This window comes from Semicossyphus pulcher, unplaced genomic scaffold (assembly GCF_022749685.1).
Source record: "Semicossyphus pulcher isolate SPU_LCO1_2020_fin unplaced genomic scaffold, fSemPul1.0.p SCAF_14, whole genome shotgun sequence".
In the NCBI taxonomy this organism is placed as follows: Eukaryota; Metazoa; Chordata; class Actinopteri; order Labriformes; family Labridae; genus Semicossyphus; species Semicossyphus pulcher.
The window spans coordinates 19,921,731-19,937,195 of NW_027211648.1; the positions used below are offsets into that span (position 1 = coordinate 19,921,731).

The window sequence follows — 15,465 nt, forward strand, 5'->3', positions numbered from 1 at the left end:
ATAAACTGCAATTTTTAATAAAACACTATTCAAAACTTACAAAAGGCAGGTAAAGCAACAGTAGACACGTCTTCCCTGTATTTTATAAATAATACTGTCATTCTGTCTCCTGTGATCTGTGGTCTCGCCACAGCATCAGCTAACAGAAGGCCGTTTGACCTGTGTGCTCTATAAGATTCAAATGGTTCAAAACACTGGCTTCAAAAGACATTTTTAACTGTCAGCCAGCGGTATGTTTAGGCCCTTAAGGTGGGTAATTGCAGAGTAAACTGAAACACAGGTTATAAGTTTACTGAATTGAGTGCATAGCTTTAAAACCAGCACAAATATTTGCTAGTGATAAGATATAAACATCCTTTTGCAAACCAATGCAGCATTGACAACTTAAGTGACTATAAAAATCTTTTTGCAGTGTATGCATAGCTTACAAGAGGCAACCTTTGGCAGAGGGAAATGTAACTAGCTGATTACAGAAAGGAACATGAATAGTAAAAGCACAATTCACTGATAAAAGTCTGCTCTTTGTTTCACTTAGTTGTATTTTTATAACTTATAAATGCAAATAAAATCAAAATAAGCAAATAGCTGAAGTTAAAAGAGGCAAGTTTTCTTAAGTTTAAATAATGGTACCAGAGAGCATTTCAACTGACACATGACATAACTTATTATGTACAGAGGAGTCCATAGACAGCACACAAGGCCAGAGTGCTTCCTCCTGAGGCAGAGATGGTTCTTGTAGTCAGAGATGAGCAGGGTTGTGGGCAGTGTTAAAGGGGTGATGACGTAATGTAGTGAGTACTACAAAAGCAAGTTTGGTTGAGGAGTAGTAGTTGGTAGTAGTAGTAACACCAGGGAAATATGGAGGTTGGGGAGAAAGTAGTGTAAGAAAGCCCAAAGCTGCTAAAAAAGCAGCTGGACGTTAAAAATCAAAGGCACTGAGGAAGGACACAAGACAGGAACAGGAAGCCCCGGACAGGAAGCGCATCATCAGTGAGTCAATAGCTTAAGCCGCGTGATCCAACTGACCAGTAGTGAGCGTTCTGCCGTTGTGCGCTTGGAGACGGGGGCCACGGGGGCCTTTCTCGTGTCCTCCTGGTAGGGGATGGTGGCGCTGTTGTGGAGGTCTGAGTTGGAGTAGTAGCGGCTGCCCCTGATGTGGTCCACTCTGACCAGTTGGCGTTCCCCCGCTGGCCGGTAGGGCGGAGACACTGAGGGGACCTCTTCTGCAATGGTGGGGATCCTCTCATTGCTGAGGTATCTGTACAGGAGGTCTTCACCTGAGGCAGAGAGACAATGATAAGACATCTTAACAGCATTACGGGAGAGGCACTGGGTGTTTAAGTTATCTCTCACTATCCTGTTGTTTTACTGTATGGTATACAGTCTCTTGACCACTGAAAATGTCCTACCAATGGCGCTTGAGCACATTGAAGTGCTTCTCTGTTTTGTAGCTTTAAACAAAACTAGACTTGCACTAACAGGGCTTCCACCCGAAAGTGAACGCATGCTTGTACATACCTTTCCTTCCCTGTGCCCAGGGCTTTGCGTATGGATCTACGATTCCAACGCAGGTGTCCACAGGCATGGAGAGTGGCCGTGGCTTTCCTACATGAAAAGTGAACATTTATCAATTGTTCAATTTCCTTTCTGGTAAAATGTTTTTTAAGATTCCCTGAATGAGAAATACTAACCACGTGATGACTTGTGCTCCCTCATTCTGGGCTGAATCACGTTGGCCTCGATAGGACAGCCAACGCTCAGCTTGTCATATTCTGCGATGGTGCAGCGCCTTCTGCTCTCCTGGTCCAGGAAGGAGTTGGGTGACTCAGAGCCCTTTGGTCTTTTACTAATGCTGGAGAAGGAGTCTGTTCTCCCCTCTCTGCGTGGAGAAACAAATGCTCATTACTCATTAAAACACAACATGCCACTCCACAGTTTACAGAATGAAGCAGTATAACAAGCAAGTCATGAATTTGACACTTCATTTCCAGTAAATAGGACACAGCTACAAACTCTATATAAAAAAATCAGTCACTAGCTTTCTAAGTAAATTTGAACATGTTCTTTCATTTCCTGGAGGTGGAAGACGAAACAGCTGTTGCATAAGGTCTATGGTGGGACTAGTGGGAGCTCAGTGGGCTGGAGAAAAGCAGAACAGAATGTGCAGTAGAAGGGGATGAAGGTCAGGTGACCACGGTTGCAGGACTCGCTCATTATGGATGAGGAACTGTGGCAAAGGAGTTACAGTCTCTTTCTCTCTCTCTGTCTTCCTAACTCTTCTTTGATTTGTTTCATGGCTTGTGTTTTATGATCAACCTGTTAGAACGCACAAAGCTCATAATATAACAGTATGGCGGATAAAATGGGACAGCTCACCGTGGGGTGTATGGCATTGGAGGAGGAGGGGGGATGTACAAGTCCAGGATGGCAGGCTTCTCCTTTTTAGTTGATCCGTTTGCTGATCCGCAGGGAGACTGGGTTCTGATCAAGGAGGAATTGTTCTGAAAAATACATTCATAAATCATTTAATTAATACTTCTGTTGACTCATTATGCTTCCCATGCATATATGCATACATTATAACAGTTTACTGTAACAAACAAGTTAAGTCATTGCCTGCTGTTCCAGTTTTTCTCCCAAAATAAGACTCAACATGACTTGCTGGCAACTGGGAGGAGTGTACCACATGTGGTGAGACAGTTAAGTTCTTGTGTGTCTCCCCGAGTACAAACCTTCTTGTTTGAGGTACGGAAAGATTGTAAGTGAAGTCCAAAATAGCCTGAGACATGTACTTAAAACTGTACTCATTTACCACAGTTATGTTTCCCGACACTCAACAACATGTTGCCCTTGACTAACTGTATGCCGCCACGATATGTCTGATGATACAGTGTAGGACATGTGATATATTAATGACAAACTACATCCGATTTGGGGTCTCATGAATCATCCCCTTCCTTCCCTTCTCTAAATGACTCCCATGTGCACAAATTATACAGTATTACAAAGCCAGTGTCAATCATTCCTGCATAAGGGTGTGTGATTTGTCTCTGTTTTGCCTTCTGGAGCCTTATTATCACAGATAAACTGAGATGTCTAACTCTGATACCCCTGACTACTTGTTAAGACAAGATGCTGGTGGACATGTTGACGTTGGCCACCTTTGTGTTGAGAGCTGCTTTGTTGTTTTAAAAAACCCACTCTTATCTGATATGGTCTCATCTTGCCTTCTCAGGCTATAAAACAGGCTACGCATGATGAGACGATGCCAGAGCCTGAAATTTGGTAGTCTTAGCTTACACAGGGCTTATTGTCTCGCTGTCTGTTAAAGGGGACTCAGGTGGGGAGATGTGCTTAAAAGCTAAGTTCAGCCTAATGTGTTCACATAAGGGAGAGTACCTAATTGGATTACAGTCACATAACCTTATTAGGACAAGATTATCAGCTACCCCTGACCTCTCTTTGAATAATAGACATTTAGGGTGTTTTCTCTTGAAAAAAAACGAATGCAATTAATCATTTTAAGTCCTATTGTCTTCTTTCGAGTGCAACATCTGAGCACTTTGCTTCTAATATACCTGATACAATCTAACCAGACTCCAACAATATAGGCTGGCAGCTCTATGTCCCAGACTGTTTGACATCATGAGACTTTGATGTCAGAAGAATATATTGTATTCAGTTCAGCCAGCAGCACTTTCAGGGTGGCTTTTGACACTTGTCTCAACTTGCCGTTTTGGAACCAACTCCCTAAAAAGCTGATAATTGGTTGACAATGACAAGACACACAGGCTTTTGTTGATCTTTCATAATGAAGGAGGATGTGTGGGAGCTTGTGTGCATGTTTTTATGTACCTGTGGTACTGGGGGCTTCCAGCGCATGTTCTTGAGTGGGGCGGGGGTGAAACCTGTTGTGCCTGTGGGCCTCTTCTTGAGGAGTAGAACCACACCTTTAGGGTCCTCCCTCAATTTGACAACCAGGTTTTTCAGCTGCCAGCCCACCTGGTTCAAAGGTTCACAAAAAACCTATTAATATTCCAGGAATATGTAGACTGGTACTTATATTGGCATCAAATGTGTTTATTCTTACCACTGTCTGCTGGTTAACCTGGATCACCTCATCACCAGCATGGATCTTCCTGGTCAGGTCTGCGGGTGACTAAAGAACAAACAAAGAAAAAGCACAAAGCCTGATTAACCACTTTTATGCAAGTGCTCCACTACAGCCTGATTCCTGCCTTTGAATTTCAGATGAACAAACAGTCCAAGTTCAATTTGTGAGAAAACACAAACACTCTCAGCGTCTATGAATATCAGTTGAATTGTTTTTTATGTCACACGGATGTCGAACAGGATTAACTCGTCATTACAGGCAATGATTCACAGTTACGGGCCGGAGGCGTAAGGACACGAACGTAGCAGTGATGCTGGTGTATTAGTCACCAGCTGATTATCTCAGTGTCGGGAAAGGTAGGACTTCTTCTTGTGGAGGCTGTTTGTGATATTTACTGGTTACAGAAGTTCAGAAACTAAATGATTCCCTTTACAAATGAGTAATTCTGAACTCCTTCAGATTGCTTGTTGTGCCCCCGGCAGAGGAGGAGGAGATGAAGAGGTAGATGAGGAGGAGGATAAAAGTAAGTTGTTTTACAAACTAATATCATATGCTTGTTCTTAGGAGTAAGGTGCAAAACTGCTAGCAATGCAAATGACCAACTACTTCAATCTGCTTCAAACCTTTTTACACTGCGGTTCCGGAACAGCGCCGTAACAAAGCTCCGCCGTCATGCTGCCTTTGCCATTTTACATTGAACCAAGCAACACCAGCGTAAAGCCGCCCCAGTGTGTGTTTTCACACAGCATTCCGGCGTCACCTCTACTACGCCTCTGTTACTACCTCCAAAGCCTGCCTCCGTGCATTTTACATAGAAGACGAAACGTAACAGAGGTGTAATAATCCCGCCTTGAACTGGCAGTGTAAAAGGGGCTTCTCTCCCGTATCCAGCATGGTGTATTCTTGTGGTCAGTATATTGTCACACTTACATGTTCTGTGGTTCCTGTGATGACATGTAACCCATCGTAGGTAGACTTGATGTACATCCCCTTGGGAGGAAAAAAAGCGTAATTTATGGTCACAGAACATACAATATTCCCAGAGGGAGAGGGATGTACAACAGAGATGAAAGGATCACAATTTGACACACATTGCATGAATTCCTGGCCCTGGAAAACCATAAGGCAGGCATCAGGTTTATGACAAAAATATTCATCCCAGCATTCCTTACCAGACCCTCTCCTGGTTTGATATTGGTCAGCTGGACTTCATCCAAGCAGGCCGACTGGCTCATCAGGGGGTCGGAGGTGGTTCTCACGGTCTGATCACAGATGCTGTTCAAAATCTTAGACTGTAGAGGAAAAGGATACAGATTCAGAATACAACAATAATTAATAAAGGAAGCACAACAAACTTCTCACAGTGTAAGGGTTGTGTTAAATCCTCTAATAACCATTTGCGCTATTGTGTGTTTTATAGTTTAGAAAAGGTCAGATTACACTGCTACTCGTGAACCACTAAATCAGTTTGCTGTCTGCTCCCTGTGTGCCTCTCAGTGTCTATGTATGTGTTTACTGTAAAGCTTAACGGGCTACAAGGGACCATTAGTGTGTCATTAAGCAGACATACCAGCGGACAAACAACACTGAAATCAGTCTTGTACACACTACTCTTCTTTCTGCTTCCTTACATTGCTAGTTTCAGGATAAAAGAATGCATGTTCTAGGACATGCATTTAGTTAAACACATTATTAGTTTACGCTTCATGTAGAGTCAAGCTTATGTTGACAGATGACATACAGAAGCGAGGGTGATAAAAACAGACAGTGGAGGACAATGAAATGTAGAAAGGAGGTGACAATGCTGGGAATAAAAAAATTAAATAAAGACAAGAGGAGGACAATGCACAATAGTATAAATAAAAACATGGACAAAGAGAATTCAGCTCTAATGTGGACTCTACTTAATAATGTCTGCAAGAGAGACAGAGTGCAAGAGGAAGCGCTGTGTTAGCCCACAGGGTCTGGAGAGTGTCAGCAACAGGAAACACTGATTGATGGTGGGGGCGTATTAGAGCCGCCTCTTCTGCTGGCAATCCTATAGACCCAACTGACCTATTCACTCTGAGAACTGACCTCGCTGCCGAGAGCATGTCACACAATCGCATTCACCTAAACGATCAACCAGACCTTTCTCCCATAAAGGAACCTTAGGGGCTCATTGAGTTTACATTATGGCTAACAGAGAGAAGAGATGCAGAATACTTACAACTTCCAGGATCTTCTCTTCCATCTCATAAACACTGCAGTCCTGTTAGAGAGAAGAGTGATGACAGATTAGGCTCGAGAGCAGTAAACAACAGGGAAGAGGAAGAGGCAGAAAAAGTATAGGGGTTGGGTAAATTCAATATAATCAGCATTCCAGATATAGGACTGAGAAAAATGGAGAACAGCCACAAATATACAGCTTTAAGATTCAAATTGCCTCCCTGCCTAAATTCTGGGGAAGCTGTAATTGCATAATGTTCTGCTGTGTGGTTCAGTAAACTGTACTGGGACGTACATACCATATGAACGCTCATATAGTAACAATGTGCAGATGACATGGTGCGGACCAATTGGGAAAAAGATGCAATGATGTTCAGAAAGCTCTCATCCAAATAATGCATCGCTGCATCACTGCTTCCCACAGCTGAAGGTGGGTGGGCTCGCGGGAAGACACAGTAGCTGTGACCTTGGTTGTTTTAGGGAAGGAACCAACGATAGAATCTGCAAAGTCAGCTCGGAGGCTGACCACCGTCCCCTTCCAAGTGTCCCAACACAGCATTCATAGACTGCAGCTGGACTGGACACAGCTGAGGCAACAGCCTCCCTGACAACTGTGTTGTTGGTGGTGAAAGGGCCCCTGGTTAAGCGGGGGATGAGGGGTGGGGGTTCACTGTGCATGTAAGGGGGCCCTGCTTGTTTATAGGATTGGCTCTATGCTGGTAATGCCCTAAGGGAAGCCATTCATCAAAACACAGGTGAAACTCTTCTGTCAAAACTAAAGAGCACAGAAAATCAACATGTCTCTTATTTCCTGAGAGATCTCACTAGCCACCAACCTTTGTCTGCACTAAATAAAGGGGAAATAGTGTTTGGGTCCTCACAGTATTAGAGACAAGCAGAGGCATGTGCCGTGTACAAAGCCTGCTCTGTTACTCTTTGTAAATCCATTGTGCAGACAGCCAATGGGGGTCGAGCAAGTTTTTCCATATTTCCATAGCTTGCACATTCCGCTGGGCTAAAGGGGAATGTCTGTTTTCAAATACACTTGGCCTGACATACTGTTGGTTTGTTTGCACCGACGAGATTTGCATGACTGTCTATAGCTGTGAGCGATGGCTGCACATCAAAGCAGAATACATCCTATGCTCCCTAAATATTATTTTTCATCCATGCGTTAGTGCCTGTCTGACTGAGCTTGCTTGCTAGAGTAAGACAAATGTGACTTTGCCACGTTTCCCTTTCTTGGGGGAAAAATGAAAAGCCAATAAAAACATTAAGTAGGGAAAAAAATAAGTCTCATTTGACATTTATTGGTCCCAAATCCATGTTTCCCTACAATATACTTTCTAAACTCAGCTGAGAATATACGGAGGTTACAGAAAGAATGTGGCTATGCTTGCATAAACATGCAACTGCATATTTCTTTTAGAGACTGGCCCGTGTTTGGATGACTTCACTGTTGACTGAGCCAAGAAGGATGAGCTAAAAATACATACTTCAATGTTTAGAGGTCGTGGAACAAAACAGTATCATTATGTTCTGCAGACATGGCTTGGCACATCTCACATCAAGCTTCAAAATTTATGGAACGTTTCTCTTGCTTCACTGTGCCATCAAGTCATGTGCATACCACAGAAAGTCCCACAGAAAGATCTGTACGTGCTATCTAAATAAATCCTATATCTTTGTCACAGCTTAAGTCCTTCTAGTAGGCAGGAGCCAGATGATAAAAGCTGAGGGAGGCTGAGGGACAGTTCCCTGGGTGTACTGATCCCTCACGTTATGGACTTGATCCCACAGCCGGTGTGGATCAGATGACTCTCTGTGTGCTGCTCTCTGGGCCTTTGATCTGCCACCAGAGCGGATTTGCATGGACGAGCAGTGAAGTGGCCAAAAGAGAGAAGTGCCTGCACGGTGCAGAAACCTGGAAGGTAGCTGCCTTTACACTGGAGTGAAATAAAGTCTGTGGAACGCAAAGTTTTAGTCCTTTTCTCCTTACATGCTGTAATGCATAAGGCATTAACATGTGATGTATACTGTTGTTAAGTTCAGTGGTTGCCTAACATAATAGAATCTGGGTTTTTTTGTTGCTAAAATGAATAGAAATAAAGTTCATATCTCTTCCAACAATGCAGGAGCGTGAAGCAGGGAGAAAAGACACGGGGGATCAGTAAAAAAATGCGTTCTTTGAAAAAGAATGACCTCCAAACGGACAGGTCAGCCAGGATGGGTGATGCGTTCACAGTTTTATGGCCGTGTCCCATTGTGTGTGTACACACAGGCTTCATTCAGGCAGAACACATAAATTGTGTGATCTGAAAAGCCCTAATTCTTGGCTGAAGTTCATGAACGAGCTGGGCAAACCTCCGGCCATCCTCCCCCATCATAAACCTAATCACTATGGCAGACTGCTGTGCAGCCTATTTTATTAACCAGCGGCTCATACTCTGGCCTGCATGTTATGCAAAAAAAAGACACAAGAAAGAAAGACAGGAGTCTTGCAAAATCGTGTGCAAGTTTAGATACTTAAATGATGGAATGAGTTGGGAATAAGCAGTTGGATCCATTGCTATCAGTGGTTCCAAAACAGTTCTCTGCTCAAGCCATTAGAGCAAACTAATCGCTCCCGTCTTAAAAGACTCTTTCAGCACCTTTCAGGAGTTTATACTACACCATAACGTCCCCACTTCACATGGCAGTGTGGGAAATGTATGCCCCCCCTTCTCCTAGATGACCATGACCGAGACACCCACAGTAAATCACCAGAGGCGCTGAAATCCCAGACTCTGGTGAGGAAATAGGCACTCTGGGAAAGGAATTTATTTTGATGCAATAACCCTCAAAAATGACACCTAGCAGTCTGAGTGGCCACTTTCACTGGCAGGGTAAAATGAGTTGCTTACTGGGCTCTGTTTAAGTCAAACCCTTTAGGGAGATTATAATGTACATAGAAGCTAATGGCTTTGATTCTGAAGGCAACTCACCAGCTGCCTTTGTTTAAAGCTATTACTAACCAATACTGGTTGTATGGAAATGGCAGATGCAGACACTCCATTGTATCATGATGCAATGCCAGAGCAATCCTCTGCAAAAGGTAGTGAAATATAGTGGATGGATGCTGAAGCTCTGTTATAACTGTTAGCAACCTATCTGGCAGTCTCATGGACCTCCTCCTCATCTCTGCGTTAAATTTTAGTGCTTTCACACAGTTTGGCCTCCTGCTGCGAGCATCTTGGAGAAGCAAAAACAGGAACCACATGGCTGAGGGAGAGCGGCGGCATGCGGAATGTTGGCAGCCACCTTTAAAAGAGTGCCGGTGGGTTTTATGAAACTGGAAACACAAAAGCAGTGTTTACTATTAAACGTCCCCCTGCACTAAAGGGGGTCTCCTCATTAGGCGGCAGGAGGGGGAAAAAAAGACCCCAAGAAAAACATCAGTATTTGCAATAATGTGCCCAGACTGTTGGCTTCAGGGTTATGTCATGGCTGCCAGACCACATTTCCCATAACTCTCTTCTCCTGCGCTTTATTCTGAATGTCTGTGCCCCTGGGCTGGTATGCACTCAGTGGAAAAAGCTATAGTGTGTGTGTGCGTAGGTTTTTCTAGGGGCTAGCTACACGTGTGCTGTTGAGCTAACTAGCGTGCAGACCTGCTGAACTGTGGTGGTGAGCTCCAGGCACAGCTGAATGATCTTGTTCTTGGTGGCTGTGAAGTCACTGATCCCTGTAAGCGGCGTCCTGCAAGCAGACAAAGAAGGAAAGGGAGAAGATTAGGAACGAGCAAGGGGCTACAGAGCTGCAGAGTCACCCTAACTGCATGACTGCATAACTTCTGAATTAAAGCATATGATAACACTTTATGGTACTCAAACATTTAATATCCACTCCTCCGCTTTATTAAGTACACCAGTTTAAGTGGTAATCTCGAAGATCTCAGTTGCGTTCTCTTTGGCGACACCTATGGCGATAAAAGGTTGTAACAGGTGTTGAATTTGTGTTCTTTGGATTTGGCTTTTTCTGTGAAAACTCGCACCAGACACCCAGTCCATAATACCCCTTTCCTACCAGAATTTGCACGTTGACTCAGGTTTTTCAGACCCGGGAAGACCCGCTAATAAATGCTGATTGTCTCTTCTCCCATTGCCAGTGGAGTATACTCCTGTCTCTTTTCTGCTCTGACGTCACAAACGCGGTGGAAACAGGGTTAGTAAACAATAGTACGCACAAAGGACTTACATTAGACTCTTTGGTAAGCAGCATGGAGGCCAGTGAAGATGTTACGGTGGTTAGGTCTTTATTGTATCTATTACTCATTCAGTGTATTTATCAAACTCTGCACTGACGAATTTGGAACGATGTTTGAGTGCTGCTTGGACGGAGACGGGCAGAATTTGTAGCTGACATGACAAGGAGTCGCGTCAATGCGCGTCATAGCATCACGGCAGAAAGGAAACGGAGACCCAGGTTTTGTGTTCCCATCGGAGCCAAGGCGATGATTAGCCAGGTCAACTACAGATTCATTTGACCCGGGTCTTAATGCTGATTGTAACCTTTTCCAGAAAGCAAAAAAGCTGCGTGTTAGCGGGTGTTTTGATCAGTGGGAAAGCGGCTTAATACTGCACATGCGATGCACTTTTACAACAATAACTCTGTTTACAGTCAAGTATAAATTTAACGATATGTTTATTATTGAGGATGTAGTTTGCAGAGGTGTTGAATTAATAACTTTAATAACTTTATTTATACAGCACTTTCCTAAACAAGTTACAAAGTGCTGATTGGTATGGAATTTATTGAAAGGTCTTTCTAATTTTAAGAAACATGAGGGAGGAAGAATATTAGAAACACATTTGCATAACGCAGTCCTGTACACTACCACCACTAACTATGACTTCAGTAATAAGCATGCAGTTGAATTAACACCTTGTGTAGAGCTATAAAAACCTTCCATTATATGCTTCATAAAGAATAAATATTTGGCAGAGCTGTTGTACTGGATGGCATATATTGAGCATAGACAGAGAGAACCTTGCTCTGTGTTTGTACTTGGTTGACATTCAAGAATGTCACCGCTCTGGTGCCATTTCATCTTCTTTTCTGTCTCTTTTTCTCCCTGACTCAATCTAAAACACATGTTTATGAAGGAAAAAGCAGCTAACCAGAGATGAGCCCCCAACCCTCCAGGCAGTCCTTCAAAAATGTCAATGTGTCAAAGTATGTCTCAGGTTATAAAACTAAGCACAGCACTTGTTTTATTGCTCTCATCTTAACATCACAACTACAATTTATACCATGATGTCATATTACCCACTTATGCCAAGCCTACTAAAAAACTGGAGCTTAATTTCGGCCAGATAACACTCAATCCTGGCAACCTGCTTAACATGCTCTGCTTTTATGGTGTGATGAGTTTTGGAGCAGGTCACCGGGAGAGCAGAGGGGACTCTGCCAGCTCCCATTTAAAGGCTTGCAGGGGCCTGCATTTCTGCGTTATATTGTGAATAGATCTTTCTCGGCCAAGGGATTCAAAATGTACAAACAAGTAAAATAACATTTCCATTCTGTCCATGATCTGATTCAGAGTGTACAGTTAAATGGTCAAATCTTATTACCTGTCCAGCCAAGCCAGGAGGCTCTTTGCAGCACCGATCAGCTCCACCACAGAGGTAAGGAAGTCGTTGGGTGGCTTGCGTGAAGTGCTGCCATCGTAAGCCGGGCTTTTCCTACGGTCAGATGTGGCCATGTGCAGACTGTTGGTGGCAGCTCTCATCCTCACAACCAGATTCTTCAAGTTGTCTGTCTCTACCCCATAGTTCTGAAACGACAAATTAATACACCACTTAAAATAGGTCAAACAGTCATGATTGAATTAGAAATTTCAAAGCAAACAACCCTTCTGCACAGTCTAGACATCGGAGGTACTTTTGACACAACAGTGGTGTTTTATTCCTTGGAAAACATGTTGATTCCTGCACAATAAGAGGCTGCATTCATTTCTTTGTCAAGTATAATTGAAGTGCACCTGTCTGTGAGGACAGCTTGGGTGTGAAATTTCCCCTACATTCTCCAGGATTGTCCAAGTGCATGCAGGGAGGGTGTGCACGTGCCTTCACCTGATTCCGCTCAAGCGGAGCAAAGTCTGCATTCTTCAGCCTGGGTAGTTTCCTGCTTTTGCATTCCTCTGATTTATAGGTTATTGACATGCACAAAGCAGTCAAGTATTGTATCTTCAAAGGTCATTGAGTACAGTTCAGACGAGCTATGATCTTAACTACTGCAGGGTACTGTGCAGCAACACCATGTGCAGTTTTTTTTTTCTTTGGATGGAAAGTGCCTGTCTGAGACCGAGCATGACCACTTGACCAAGGGCTGCTTTTAAAGTCTGTGCAATGTTTTGATTGAATAATGTGTTGGTTAAAGGTAAACAGAAAGAGTAGCCTGGCTCCTGTTCTGGTAAATATCAGCTTACACGGTGTTGCATCGCTGCCAGCAATGTTGCTGCATGTGTCACTTGCCAGTAGCTAAATATGCTTTGCAAGGAGTAAGACAGCACGTGTTTGGGACACAACGAAGAAGATCTGCAAGTGGTTAGTGTCTGCTTTTATTCCACTGCCTCTCCAACATGAGTATAATCAACACACACTTTTTCCTCTTGTCAGTCCCAAAGGAATCACTGAAAGATTTTAACTAGTCAAACAGTAGCCTCACTCATGGTACACTTGACATTAAATGGATTGTTCAAATATCATAAAAGATAAGCAAACACTCAGGAAAGGTTTATCGAAAAGGGGAAATAAACCATTTAATGGTTGTGACACAGTGAAAGTGGAACTTGAAGGCAGTCTGAGCACTTTCAAGATCAAAAGTCTCTCCTGGCTTTTTCATTAGCAGGCTAATCACACAGTCACAGCAGTTCTCACTGGCTCACAGATGTCCAGAGAGGCTCGGTCCCACACTGCCAGCTGAGCTGAAAAACCACGTCTGAGGCCAAAACCTGTGGTTCCAGTCAAATGCAATTTTTCATTCTCATAACAGCCTTTCAAGCCAAGTTTACTTTCTTTTAGAGCCTTTTTATAGACATTCAGTTAATCTAGAATCAAGATGTGTAGGATGGAGTTGGGGCGCTTTGAGGGGACTATATTCTGGTATAAATGTCCTGGGGAGAAATGGAGAACGGCTATCACAACAGAGCGCTTCCTGTTCTCGCCACAGGCATTACATGGATCTGACTTGACTATAAAAGATACAAATGCCTGTAGGGTAGACAGGGTGGGTGTGTGCGTGTGCGTGTGTGTGTGTCGCTTTAATGTGCCATCCGAGGTTAAGTGTAACATTATATCTTGGGACAATTTCACCCCTGGGCAATGGTAAAATACATTTACAGCAGCTCTGCAACTCATGAAGACCTGATGATCTGTCATATACTCTATGTTCTATGGCAGCTGCATGCAGCTTGTGTGCATGAATAATGTGGCGCTGGTCTTTGAGTGGGTCACTGGGGTCTGAGAACAACTAGAGAAGTGTTGGGTTTCAACGTAGACTCTGCAGAAGAAATCAAGGTTCAGAGAAGTCCAGTAAAATTAATTGAAATGTTCCCTTTCGTCCCTAGACAGCAATTTAATCTTGACAGCTTTTGGGTGGAAGAGAGAATGAGTATGTTTCCTGCAGGGCTGTGGGGCTGTATGTTAGGATATCATTCATTATGATTTAGCTTTGAAACTGCAAATTCAGCTTAGATCTCTAATGTATAAAAGGTATGATTATAAGGCAAAATTCTTCAGTGTGTAAAAGTTCAAGAGCACCGTCTAGTAGCAAAGTGTCACAAAGATGAATGTGAGTGCATGAACAGGAAGTGTCTGACCTAACAATAAACAAAAAGAGAGAAAGCGGGGGGAGAGTGTGAGAGCGTGTGGGGGTTTTGGGTGCTGGTGGCCTGTGTTCCTGTCGGTAGCAGTGACCTTGCCACATTTAAAGCTAATTGAATTGGGGGCCACACTTCCTCCCATGGGGACTGCGGAAGGCCACAGTCTCATTCTTAATTAGGGAGCCCCTAACGAACAAAAAACATTTAGCTGGACTGCCTCAGTCAGAGAGGAACTGTTGCTGAGAGTCCAGCGCTCCTGTCCTAAAGTTACAAGGAACAGAGAGGGAGGGTAAAAGTACAATGTGCAAAATACTTCTTCACTAAATGCTTGCAAAGGCACAGTATTTTTAAACTGCAGCCCATTTCGAAAAGGAGAACAAAGTTCTCATGCAGGGAAAAGGGTTCACTTAAAATAACAGAACCATGCTGAGGAAGCACTTTGGAGGCCAAATTTATAAAGCTGCTCAACAGGAAAACGACTTGAGATTTCACTGCCTTGATGTCAGGGGTTCTAGGGGTGAACGGAAATCTGGGGCTGATTACTGTGATGGTAAAAGAGGTTATGGAGCACAGCATGTCCCATATGGTACATATTCTGTGATGAGTAAATCTATCAAAACAAAAAATGCTCCCAGGTGTCAACGTCCATTGGTTACAGGTAGAGGAGATGCTGTTAGAAGGTACAGGACAGGTTGCTTTAGCTTAATCACATTCCCTATCAGTGGTTGGATAATCAAACACTTTAGGAGGGGAGAGGAAGAAGAATCAAATACTAATGTCAATGTCCCAGTTAAACCTTGCAAAGATATCCAAGCATAAGTTTCAATGTTGCAGCTCCACCTGCTATTTAGACATTGCATCATACTTGTTAATAAAAGTGAACCACAACACACAAAATGACACGTCTGCTTCACAGAGGATGCTAGAAAACCAACATCTCTTCAGTGTGCTGAGGTGGCAGATCACTGACAAAGAAATCACTTATTTCTTATTTGAGCCATATAAAGTGTTTATTCAAACCGATTTGACCTCAATGCAAGATGCAACCTCATGTAGAAGAGGATTGAACTTCTAAGTTACTTAAGGGTAAAAATAGCTGTGCCCCGGACGATTAATGTAAAGCATTTTAAGAGAGCATAAACAGAGAAATGCTGACACTGATCAAAATGCAGGGACCACAATCTGGGCCTTTTAAGGCACAGGAAGTGATAAAACTCTAAATTGATCCCATCTGCTGGAAAACCTGGTTCTCTTTCAGTCGCAGTGTGGAAGGTTTTCA

The 15,465-nt window shown here is 43.3% G+C and overlaps 1 protein-coding gene across 1 annotated transcript in view; it reads right to left on the reverse strand.

The window, feature by feature from the left end:
- Positions 1-15,465, reverse strand: part of LOC138591046 (connector enhancer of kinase suppressor of ras 3-like) — a 31,876-nt gene continuing 16,411 nt past the window's right edge. The window contains exons 3-13 of the mRNA XM_069661544.1: positions 11,935-12,137; positions 9,973-10,060; positions 6,324-6,365; positions 5,287-5,406; positions 5,045-5,104; positions 4,091-4,159; positions 3,856-4,002; positions 2,377-2,501; positions 1,692-1,879; positions 1,519-1,605; positions 1-1,277 (exon numbers count right to left, since the gene is read on the reverse strand). Coding sequence (XP_069517645.1) covers positions 988-1,277; positions 1,519-1,605; positions 1,692-1,879; positions 2,377-2,501; positions 3,856-4,002; positions 4,091-4,159; positions 5,045-5,104; positions 5,287-5,406; positions 6,324-6,365; positions 9,973-10,060; positions 11,935-12,137 — 1,419 coding nt within the window. The 3' untranslated portion in view covers positions 1-987. The remainder of the gene's footprint in view (positions 1,278-1,518; positions 1,606-1,691; positions 1,880-2,376; positions 2,502-3,855; positions 4,003-4,090; positions 4,160-5,044; positions 5,105-5,286; positions 5,407-6,323; positions 6,366-9,972; positions 10,061-11,934; positions 12,138-15,465) is intronic.